The sequence below is a fragment of the Rhinopithecus bieti genome, unplaced genomic scaffold (genome assembly GCF_001698545.2).
Source record: "Rhinopithecus bieti isolate Rb0 unplaced genomic scaffold, ASM169854v2 scaffold_13621, whole genome shotgun sequence".
NCBI classification, from domain to species: domain Eukaryota; kingdom Metazoa; phylum Chordata; class Mammalia; order Primates; family Cercopithecidae; genus Rhinopithecus; species Rhinopithecus bieti.
Window position 1 is genome coordinate 466,620 of NW_016807522.1, and position 11,901 is coordinate 478,520.

Below are 11,901 nucleotides of genomic sequence, written 5' to 3' on the forward strand. Positions count from 1 at the left end.
TAAAAGATTTTAAAAGGCTAAGCACAGTGGCCCATGCCTGTAATCCCAGCACTTTGGGAGGGCAAGGTGGGCAGATCACGAGATCAGGAGATCAAGACCATCCTAGCCAACATGGCGAAACCCCATCTCTACTAAAAAAATACAAAAAATTAGTGGTCATGGTGGCGTGCACCGGTAATCCCAGATATTCGAGAGGCTGAGGCAGGGGAATTGCTTGAACCCGGGAGGCAGAGGTTGCGGTTAGCCAAGATCGCACCACTGCACTCCAGCTTGGGTGACAAGAGTGAGACACTGTCTCAATATAAACAAATAAATAAATAAATGAAAAGAAAAACAGGTTAATGGAACGAATGAGAGTGGAGGCAGAGAGAGGGAGAAAGAGGGAGGGAGAAATTAGAGGCAGAGAAAGAAGCAACAGAAGATGAGATATGGGGCAGAGAGTTAAAGACAGAAACAGCTGAGTGGAGACCAAAGCGGGGAGTGGAGACTCGGGGCAGCTGGTAGGGAGGAGCTGGGGGGCGGTTATGACAAACTGGGCACTATTCAGAGGTTCAGCAGGGTCCAATTACCAGGCAGCCCGATCTTCGGCCTCAGGATCACTTCGAGTGTGGCCTTGTTAAAGATCTCTTTGCTGACCTTCACCTCGGCCGGTCCGTACACACCCGCCAGGACAGAGGTGTCACCTGAGAAGACAGCAGGGCGGGAGCGCCTCACTCACAGCTTTCCTGCTCCTGGGGCCCCATTCGTGGCACTGAGCCTGATGGCCAGGGCTCCCCATGTCACCACTGCCATTTGTTGGCAGTGATTGAGCACTCACTTCATTTCTCTGCCTGTGTATCGTCATTTGTAATGTGGGGAAAATAGCAGTCGTTCCCCACTAGCATCTTGTGAGGATCAAAGGACACAATTCAAAGAGAATACTTAGAACACTGCAGGGCTCATGCTGAGTGCGCAACAGACTTTAGCTGATATTATTAACATTCATCCGTTCAGGCATTCAGGCAGGGTCACACTCTCATTGCCCAGGCTGGAGTGCATTGGTGCCATCACGGCTAATTGCAGCCTCAACCTTCTGGGCTCAAGCGATCCTCCTGCCTCAGCCTCCCAAGTAGCTGGAACTCCAGGCACGTGCCACCATGCCTGGCTAATTTTTGTATTTTTAGTAAAGAGGGGATTTTGCCATGTTGCTCAGGCAGGTTGCGAACTCCTAGGCAACTGTAATCCCAAGGTGCTAGGATTACAGGCGTGAGCTACCATGCCTAGCCCTGATATTAGTAACTTTCTTTTTTTTTTTGAGACAGAGTCTCGCTCTGTCGCCCAGGCTGGAGTACAGTGGTGTAATCTCGGCTCACTGCAACCTCCACCTCCCGGGTTCAAGCAGTTCTCCTGCTTCAGCCTAATGAGTAGCTGGGATTACAGGTTCGTGCCACCATGCCCGGTTAATTTTTTTATTTTTAGCAGAGACTGGGTTTCACCATGTTGGTCAGGCTGGTCTCGAACTCCTGACCTCGTGATCTACCCGCCTCAGCCTCCCAAAGTGCTGGGATTACAGACGTGAGCCACTGTGCCCGGCCAGTATTAGTAACTTTTTTTTTTTTTTTTTTGAGAAAGTCCTCCTCTGTTTCCCAGGCTGGAGTGCAGTGGCCGGATCTCAGCTCACTGCAAGCTCCGCCTCCCGGGTTCACGCCATTCTCCTGCCTCATCCTCCCGAGTAGCTGGGACTACAGGCGCTGCCACCATGCCCGGCTAGTTTTTTTTTGTATTTTTTAGTAGAGACGGGGTTTCACCGGGTTATCCAGGATGGTCTCGATCTCCTGACCTCGTGATCCGCCCGTCTCAGCTTCCCAAAGTGCTGGGATTACAGGCTTGAGCCACCACGCCCGGCTTGTATTAGTAACTTTTAACGGGAAGTTCTTCCTGAAAGCTAACCATCCTCCCTCTTACTGCAGCTGCTCTCAACTTCTCTTTCCAAAGCTTCCCCAGCCCAGCTCTTCCCTTAGGCACTGACCCCCAAATTCTGCACCAGTCTGGACACCTGAGAAAGGAGTAATATCTGAAATGAATCCTGATTCCTGCTTATTTCCCCAGAAGCTATGAACGGGGTACAGGAGGTAAGACCTAAGAAATAAATAGCCTGGCTTCTAGTACTGTCTGCTGTAATCCCAGCACTTTGGGAGGCTGAGGTGGGTGGATCACCTGAGGTCAGGAGTTTGAGACCATCCTGGCCCACATGGTGAAACCCCATCTCTACTAAAAATACAAAAATTGGCTGGGCATGGTGGTGGGTGCCTGTAATCTCAGCTACTCGGGAGGCCGAAGCAGAATTGCTGGAACCGGGGAGGCAGAGATTGCAGTGAGCCTAGATGGCACCATTGCACTCCAGCCTGGATGATAACAGCGAGACTCCATCTCACAAAAAAAAAAAAAAGAAAAAAGCAAAACATTTGAGGCCAGACATGGTGCCTCACACCTGTAATCCCAGCACTCTGGAGGCCCAGGTGGGAGGACTGCTTGAGGCCAGGAGTTTTGAGACCTGCCTGAGCAACATAGCAAGACTCCTGTCTCTATTTTCTTCTTCTTCTTTTTTTTTTTTTGAGACAGAGTCTTGCTCTGTTGCCCAGGCTGGAGTGCAGTGGCCGGATCTCAGCTCACTGCAAGCTCCGCCTCCCGGGTTCACGCCATTCTCCTGCCTCATCCTCCCGAGTAGCTGGGACTACAGGCGCCGCCACCACGCCCGGCTAGTTTTTTTGTATTTTTAGTAGAGATGGGGTTTCACCGTGTTGGCCAGGATGGTCTCAATCTCCTGACCTCGTGATCCGCCTGCCTCGGCCTCCCAAAGTGCTGGGATTACAGGCGTGAGCCACCGCCAACCTATTTTCTTTTTTGAGACAAAGTTTCCCTCTGTCACCCAGGAGGCTGGAGTGCAATTGCGCAATCTCAGCTTACTGCAACCTCCGCCTCCCAGGCTCAAGTGATTCTTGTGCCTCAACCTCCAGAGTAGCTGAGATTACGGGTGCGTGCCACCTCGTCTGACTAATTTTTGTATTTTTAGTAGAGACAGGTTTTCACCATGTTGGCCAGTCTCAGAACTCCTGACCTCTACTGGGCGAGGTGGCTCATGCCTGTAATCCCAGCAATTTGGGAGGCCGAGGCGGGTGGATCACAAGGTCAGGAGTTCAAGATCAGCCTGGCCAATGTGGTGAAACCCTGTCTCTACTAAAACTACAAAATTAGCTGGGCGTGGGGGCACGCGCCTGTGGTCCTGGCTACTCGGGAGGCTGAGGCAGAAGAATCGCTGGAACCTGGGAGTTGGAGGTTACAGTGAGCCGCGATCGCTTCACTGCACTCCAGCCTGGATGACAGGGCGAGACTCTGTCAAAAAAAAAAAAAAGAACTACTGACCTCTGGTGATCTACCCTCATCGGCCTCCCAAAGTGCTTGGATTACCGGTGTGAGCAACTGCGCCCGGCCCCTTCTTAATTCTTAGGTTCGAAGAAACTTTAGGCATCTCAATTCAGCGTAAGTGCTAAGCCTGAGGGAGGGTCCGGGAAGGTCCCTGGTTAAGGCGGTATTTCCTGGGATGCCCAATTTGCCCTTACACGGAAGGTGTGCTTAGTTCCAGGAAAAACTGCCCTGAGGACTGGAGAAACCAAAATAGAACTCGCCTCTGGCTCCAGATGAACTGCCTGTGTTTCGCCTGAGCACAAGAGTCCCTCCCCTCTCACCTTCTTCAAGACGTGGCTCCAGCAATTCTCTTCCCTGTTGACCCCACAACCATCTTCAATTCTTGGCCCACTTATCTGATCCTCTTACAGCAAAACTCCTGAACAGCTGTCTATTCTTCCTTTTCTGTGACCCCACCACTCTATTGCGGCAGTTCAACATCGTCACCACTGACCTCCAAATGATCAACCCTCCATTGACCCAGCTGTCAGTAAGGCTGAAACAGCTGTCAGCCCTCACATCTCAGACACGTTCTTCTCTTGGCCACAGGTCACCACCCTCTCCCGGTTTCCCCCTAAGTCTCTGGGCGTTCCTTCTGAGTCTCCTTTGGCTTGCTTGTCACAAGTCCCTGACTGCTCAAGTTGGAAGGCCTAGGGCTTGGTCCTGGGACCTCTTTTCCATCTATACTCACTTCGTTCAGTCAATAGGCTGAAATACCATATATACAGCCAGAGAGTTCCAAATTGCCTATGTCCAGCTTGGGTCTCTCCTGATTTCCAGACTTGGACAGATCTGAGCAGAAACCTTAGTTATGCCTGACTCTTTTTCCTTGCACTCAAACCAAACTATACGTAAGTTTTGTCCGTTTTACTTTCAAACTACATCCAGAATCTCATCACCTCCACTACTCCTGTTCTGGCTGGAGCCACCATCACCTCCCTGTTTTCTCCCATACTCCCCACAATCAACACAGCAGCCAGATTTTGTTAAAATGTATTGGGGCTGGGCGTGGTGGCTGATACCTATATGAGCACTTTGGGAGGAGGACTGCTTGAGTCCAGGAGTTCAAGACCAACCTGGGCAACATCGTGAGACCCTGTCTCAAATTTTTTTTTTTTTTTTTTTTGAGACAGAGTCTTGTTTTGTCACTCACGCTGGAGTACAATGGCACAATCTTGGCTCACTGCAACTTCTGCCTCCTGGGTTCAAGCGATTCTCCTGCCTCAGCCTCCCGAGTAGCTGGGATTACAGGCACCCACCATGCCTGGCCAATTTTCGTATTTTTAGTAGAGTCGGGGTTTCGCCATGTTGGCCAGGCTGGTCTCGAACTCCTGACCTCAGGTGATCCACCCGCCTTGGCCTCCCAAAGTGTGGGGATTACAGGCGTGAGCCCCCACGCCCAGCCTCCTGTCTCAAACGTTAAAGAGGAATATTCTTGGAGTTAATCTAGTTCTGAGAGTTATTTAGCTACGGGAAGGGGATATTTGCCCTATAGGTAAGACTTGCCCTAATCTTAGGGATATTTACTCCTGTGGAGAGATGCAGTGAGGTAGCGGTGGGGATGTATTTTTCAACCCAGGGCAGTGACATTATCTTCAATTTGAGGAGTATTTACGTGGGTGAAAGATCCGCCACAGTCCAGAGTATGCAAATTGACAGGTTTGCGTCAGTCCGGGATGCAAGGACCTAGCGGGTGTGTGTGTGGGGCGGGCGGGGGCAGGGGTGAGGAGGAGGAATCTAGTTAAGGGCGATATTTACCCTGGTGAGGTGATTTTCCCTATTCTGAAATATCAATTCTTGCGGGGACGGTCTGCCCCGCCTGTCATTCTCAGACATATTTACAAAGATGGAGCTATCTTCTCCTTTCTAGTCGTGAGGGAGAGATGTATGTATCCCTGCGTATGTAGTAGTATTCAATCGGACAAGAAACCATGCATCAACGCAGGAGTGACATTTACCAGCTGGTATCGTGGGAAGATGGGCACTCCGTTGCACGGTACATGGTAGTCCCTCTCCAAAAGACCTGGGTAAATTCTTACCTTGCAGGAAGGAAGCAGAGCCATCTGGCCGCGACAGCAGGTTCTGTTCGCAGGCAAAGTGCCGGAGGCTGCAGCCGGGACCCCGAGGGCTGCACCCTGTTCCAATTTCAGCGCGGATTTTGGCGTCAGTATGCATCTCCTCCTCCATCGCGCCGACTCCACGTGTGGCTGCGATTATCACTTCCGCCCGGCCGCGCGCGCTGCGAACACTTTGCGTAACCATTGCGCACGCGCTGGGCTCGGCCGTCGGTCCTGGCGTCCGCACGTGGCTTAGCGTTTACCAACAATCTGGCTCCGCCCAGTACCACCTCCTAACTCTGGCAACGCCATTGGACAGTTGAGAACAGGAGGCAGGCCTTGGCAGTGACCTGTTTTACTCTGGGCCCCCGGGCCCTAAATCCCTGAGGCCGTGGTCAGGTTGCCCTCTTCTTTGCCTGTTACAGGAGCAACTACAATGAGGCGATTGGGGAAAATTTTGGGCAAATAGATTTTCTTCTCCAAATCTCTGTGCATTCTCTCTACCACAGAATGGGAAGAAGGTGATTTTCTTGTCAGATGGTGCTGGAGTTTGCGTCAGGCACATAAAGGGGCAGCCCCGAATCTAGCCTACGTGAGTGCCGGACCGCTGAGTGGTTGTTAGCCAAGATGGCGGTAGCGATCGCTGCAGGGAGGGTCTGGCGGCCAAACCGAGGCCTGAGCCAGGCTGCCGTCTTGCTGCTGTGGCGGCCTGGGGCTCGGGGACTGGCTAGATCTGTGAGTACCTGGGCCCCAGGGGGTTTTCCCAAAGGGGATTAGGGATGTAAAGGCTATCTTCAGAGTGTGGGGTCTCTGAAGGATATGAAGGAAGGGCTGTCACAGAAGGGAAAAAGAGTGGGAGACCCCTTGGAGAAGACACCGAAGGGAAGATCTACCACTTCCTTAGGAGAAGAAAAGAACTTCCACTTCTTCAGGAGAGGACAAAACCCGTTTGCAACTTCTTTGTGGGCCCTGAGGGAGGGAGACGACTTGAAGAGAGGGATGGGGGTTCCTTATTTATTTATTTATTTATTTATTTATTTATTTATTGAGGCGGAGTCTCGCTCAGTCGCCCAGGCTGGAGTACAGTGGCGGGATCTCGGCTCACTGCAAGCTCCGCCTCCCGGGTTCACGCTGTTCTCCTGCCTCAGCCCCCCGAGTAGCTGGGACTACAGGCGCCCGCCGCCACGCCCGGCTAATTTTTTTTTGCATTTTTAGTAGAGACGGGGTTTCACTATGTTAGCCAGGATGGTCTCGATCTCCTGACCTCGTGATCCGCCCGCCTCGGCTTCCCAAAGTGCTGGAATTAACAGGCGTGAGCCACCGCGCCCGGCCGGGGGTTCCTTATTAACTGCCACTCATATTCAGGGGAGGTTCCTTGGAGGGACAGGGGAAGACCGCGAGACCTTTTCCCTCAGGGTTTGGAGAATGAAACTGGCTTTATAAAGGAGAGACTTTCTTCTGGGCAAAGATCCCTCTTCAAGAAGAAGAAAAAAGAGAGCAGGTCCCCTTGTCGCAGGCTGCATAGGGCCTTGTATTTCTTTGCTCCTTTGCAACAATTCTGATTTTAAAATGAATTGTGTAAAAATATTATTTGGTTCCTGTGTCTCCTGATCGAATATCAAGACAGGGAATTCGTGTGTTCTGGACACTATACAGAGGAGATGATTAATATTTGTTGAGTTAATGTAGGGAAAAAAGGAGGGAGAGAGGTACAGACAGGGCACTTGGCCCACATGGCCCACATTTCTTAGAAACACTTGAGAAGGCTTTGTTTCTTGTCAAAAGGGTTACAATCCCTTCAGGTGGATGCTGTCAAAATTATACTGCAAAAAACCTAGGTGGAGGCCTCTCTTTAGAGGGGGAGAGGCCAGGGGTTGCAGAAGAGCTTTGAACTACATTTGACAGATAGGAGAGCAGTGGTTACATGAGTGGATTCATGTCCTTGCTCTGCCACTTTCCACTTGTGTATTGGACAACGGACTGTACCTCTCTGGGTCTATGGACCTAATTTCCCTCTCTAAAATATTAACAGTGGCCACCTCATAGGACTGTGAACAATTAATATGTAAAATGCTAAGGACTGGACCTGGCACATCATAAGGGCAATAGGAATGTTGGTCATTGTTGATAGTGAGGGTGGAGGGAAGGGACAGAAACTAACGTTGGAGATGGGGAGAAGAAAGGGGTGACCTTGGGAAGGCCTGGATTGGTGAGGCCCTGTGGAAAAAAATCTTAAAAGATCTTGTGAGGTTGAGTCTGATCCTCTGATCCCCAATCCATAAGGAGGAGAAGATGGAATCTGTGGAAAGAAGCTCTGGGTAGGGGGACAAATGGGAGGAGGGTGAAGAGGATGGGCCAGGAGTAGGAAGAAGTAGGTATCTAGGAATGGAGTCACTTGAAACAGGTAAATGCAGAAGGGCTGCAGGAGCAAGATGTGGGTAGGGCAGTCTCCTGCCTTTGGGCTGGAGACCTTTTCACTGTTTTTTTTTTTTTTTTTTTTGGAGCAGTTCATATCCTCCACAGCTGATCTCAGTCCCAGGAGCCCATTGGCTGGGCAACTGGGGCGGGAGGTGGGCAGGACTGGGGCAGGCTAGGGAAAGGTCATTTAAGGCTGATTAAATCTTTCTCTCCTGTCTCAATCTCCTGATTACCTTTCCTCTTGCTTCCCCTCCTTCATTTGTGGTGGGGGAATGGGGAGGGAAGAAGTCCCTACTTTTACTTTTTTTATATATCTTTAAATTTGTATTATCTTAGAGTTATTGTTTTTTCCCCTTTATTTCTCCCACCTGTTCTTTCTCTCTTCTTTCTTTCCTCTCCTCTTCTCCTCTCCTCCTCCCCTCCCCTCCCCTCTCCTTTTTCTCTTCCTGTCTTGTCTCGTCTCGTCTCTTCTCTTTTCTCGCTTTCTTTCTGTACCTCTTTCTCTCTTTTCTTTTTCTTTTTTTTGAGACAGAGTTTCGCTCTCTCGCCCAGGCTGGAGTGCAGTGATGTGATCTTGGCTTACTGCAACCTCTGCCCACCGGGTTCAAGCAGTTCTCCTGCCTCAGCCTCCCTAGTAGCTGGGATTACAGGCGTGCACTATCACGCCTGGCTAATTTTTGTATTTTTGATAGAGACGGGGTTTCACTATGTTGCCCAGGCTGATCTCGAACTTCTGGCCTCAAGTGATCCGCCTGTCTTGGCCTTGAAAGGCATGAGCCACTGCACCCAGCCTTTTCTTTCTTTTTTTTGAGACAAGGTCTCACTCTGTTGCCCAGACTGGAGTGAGTGCAGTGGTATGATCATGGCTCACTGCAGCCTCAACCTTCTGGGCTCAAGCAATCCCCCCACCTCAGCCTCCTAAGTAGCTGGGACCACAGGCATGTGCTACCACGCCTGGCAGTTTTTTAATTTTTTTTTTTTTTTGAGATGGAATCTTGCTCTGTTGCCCAGGCTAGAGTGCATTGGCACGATCTCGGCTCACTGCAACCTCCACCTCCCAGGTTCAAGTGATTCTCCTGCCTCAGCCTCCCGAGTAGCTGGGACTACTGGCGTGCACCACTGTACCCAGTTAATTTTTGTATTTTTAGTAGGGATGGAGTTTCACCATGTTGACCAGGCTGGTCTTGAACTCCTGACCTCAGGTGATCCGCCTGCCTTGGCCTCCCAAAGTGCTGAGATTACAGGCATGAGCCATCGCACCCAGCCGCGCCTGGCTAAGTTTTAAATCTTTGTAGAGATGGAGTTTTGCCATGTTGTCCAGGCTGATCTCGAACTCCTGGACTCAGGCGATCTTCCTGCCTCAGCCTCCCAAAATGCAGGGTGACAAGCGTGAGCCACCTTGTCTGGGCATATTATTCAATTATGAGTTTTAGTAGCCACAAGTGGACTGGGCGCAGTGGTTCACGCCTGTAATCCCAACATTTTGAGAGGTCAAGGTGGGCAGGTTGCATGAGGTCAGGAGTTCGAGACCAGCCTGGTCAACATGGTGAAACCCTGTCTCTACTAAAAACACAAAAAAAATTAGCCGGGTGTGGTGGCGTGTGCCTGTAATCCCAGCTACTTGGTAGGCCAAGGCAGAATAATTGCTTGAACCTGGGAGGTGGAGGTTGCAGTGAGCTGAGATCGCGCCACTATTCCCTAGCCTAGGTGACAGAGCAGCCCTCTGTCTCAAAAATAAAATTAATAGCCCAAGTGGTTGGTGGCTGCCATATTAGATGGTGCAGGGTTTTTTGTTTTGTTTTTTGTTTTTTTGCGATGGAGTTTTGCTCTTATTACCTAGACTGGAGTGCAATGGCAGAGTCTTGGTGCACTACAACCTCCTCTTCCTGGGTTCAAGCGATTCTCCTGCCTCATCCTCCCGAGTAGCTAGGATTACAGGCAAGCACCACTATGCCTGGCTAATTTTGTATTTTTAGTAGAGATGTGGTTTCTCCATGTTGGTCAGGCTGGTCCCGACCTCAGGTGATCCACCCACCTCGGCCTCCCAGAGTGCTGGGATTACAGGTGTGAGCCACCACGCCTGGCTAAGATCATGCAGTTTTTTCCAGGTGGAGATGAAGAAATAGTCAGGAAAAGGTTGAGAGGCTGTATAGTTGTGGACAGATTGGATTGAATTACTGGGTTCACTGAGGAAGGTCGGATTAGAAGGAGAGGTGAGGCTGCTTTACTTGTCCCTGACTTCTTGCCCCTCCTCTGCCCACTCCTTCATTGAATACCATGCTGCCCTGCAGATGTGTTTGCCTGATTTTCACCTCCCTTCCTGTCTCTGTTATCATAGCAGATGTTTTAGTGCTCAGGGAAAGGAGGAGGAAGGAAACTCAGTTTGTCAAGGAATCGTGAGTCGGTTTCTCAGCCACCACCCCAGGCCTGGGCTTGGCTAAGTCATTTCACCTCTCTGACCCTGGCTAGTTGGGTGAGTAGAGTCCCTACCCTGTTGGAAGTCAGGAAGCACCTGGAGCTCGGTCTGTGCTAATTATCAGTGACTTTATTTCTGTGACCCAGCTCTTCAGGGGCAGCCTATCTGGGGGTTCCAGTGCCCTGTGCAGTATCTCAAAGTGGTAGGTACTCAATGTGTTATTAGTCCGTTCTCAGGCTGCTAATAAAAACACACCCAAGACTGGGTAAGTTATAAAGAAAAAGAGGTTTAATGGACTCACAGTTCCACATGGCTGGGGAAGCCTCACAAACATGGTGGAAGGCGAATGAGGAGCAAAGTCACATCTTACATGGTGGCAGGCAGACAGAGTGTTTGCAGGGGAACTCCCCTTTATAAAACCATCAGATCTTGTGAGACTTATTCGCTATCACAAGAACAGCACATGAAAGATCCACCCCCGCTGGGCTTGGTGGCTCAAGCCTGTAATCCCAGCACTTTGGGAGGCCGAGACGGGCAGATCACAAGGTCGGGAGATCGAGACCATCCTGGCTAACACGGTGAAACCCCGTCTTTACTAAAAAATAAAAAAACTAGCCGGGCAAGGTGGCGGGCGCCTGTAGTCCCAGCGACTCAGGAGGCTGAGACAGGAGAATGGCATAAACCCGGGAGGCGGAGCTTGCAGTGAGCTGAGATCCGGCCACTGCACTCCAGCCTGGGCGACAGAGTGAGACTCTGTCCGCCCCCCCCAAAAAAAAAAGAAAGATCCACCCCCATGATTCAGTTACCTCCCAGTGGCTCCCTCCCACAACGTGTGGGAATTATGGGGGCTATAATTCAAGATGAGATTTGAGTGGGGACACAGCCAAACCATATCAGTGTGTATTGTGGGATGAATGGAGATGGTCATTATGGTCTTCTAAGTGTATGGGTCCATCTCTTACTTGGTAGTGTGTTAAGAAACCTGGTCTCCTTTTTCACATCTTGAAGTGCTGTATGGTTTACAATGCCAACCCTAATTTTTTATTATATTTAATACGCCAATAGTGCAAGGCTTTTATTGGTAGTACTCTCTTATTACAGGTGGAGAGACTGAGGCTCAGAGGTGAGGTCTGAACTTGGAGCTCTGGACTCCAAAGCCCAGTTTCTTTTCATGGTACCAGGCTGCCAGGAGGAGAAAGGATGGAGCTTAGATTCAAGTCTTGCAGCATCCTTCTTAGTCCAGTATTGGCTTATTTTATTTTATATTTTTTTGAGACGGAGTCTTGCTCTGTCACCCAGACTGAGTGCAGTGGCGTAATTTCTGTTCACTGCAACCTCTGCCTCCTGGGTTCAAGTGATTGTTCTGCCTCAGCCTCTTGAGTAGCTGGGACTACAGGTATATGCCACCTTGTCGGCTAAGTTTTATATTTTTAATAGAGACAGGCCGGGCGCGGTGGCTCAAGCCTGTAATCCCAGTACTTTGGGAGGCCGAGACTGGCGGATCACGAGGTCAGGAGATCGAGACCATCCTGGCTAACACGGTGAAACCCCGTCTCTACTAAAAAA

At 50.4% G+C, this 11,901-nt stretch overlaps 2 protein-coding genes across 5 annotated transcripts in view; one reads left to right on the plus strand and one right to left on the minus strand.

The window, feature by feature from the left end:
* Window positions 1-5,770, minus strand: part of EXOSC5 (exosome component 5) — a 12,343-nt gene extending 6,573 nt beyond the window's left edge. Inside the window, exons 1-2 of one of the 2 annotated variants that reach the window (XM_017882724.1) lie at window positions 5,484-5,770; window positions 570-683 (exon numbers count right to left, since the gene is read on the minus strand). In XM_017882724.1, the coding sequence (XP_017738213.1) occupies window positions 570-683; window positions 5,484-5,706 (337 nt within the window). In that variant the 5' untranslated portion in view covers window positions 5,707-5,770. The remainder of the gene's footprint in view (window positions 1-569; window positions 684-5,483) is intronic. The other variant, XM_017882725.1, reaches the window with a different exon arrangement.
* BCKDHA (branched chain keto acid dehydrogenase E1 subunit alpha) overlaps window positions 5,768-11,901 on the plus strand; it is a 31,491-nt gene continuing 25,357 nt past the window's right edge. Inside the window, exon 1 of one of the 3 annotated variants that reach the window (XM_017882700.1) lies at window positions 5,768-6,236. In XM_017882700.1, the coding sequence (XP_017738189.1) occupies window positions 6,129-6,236 (108 nt within the window). In that variant the 5' untranslated portion in view covers window positions 5,768-6,128. The remainder of the gene's footprint in view (window positions 6,237-11,901) is intronic. The other 2 variants (XM_017882702.1, XM_017882701.1) reach the window with 2 other exon arrangements.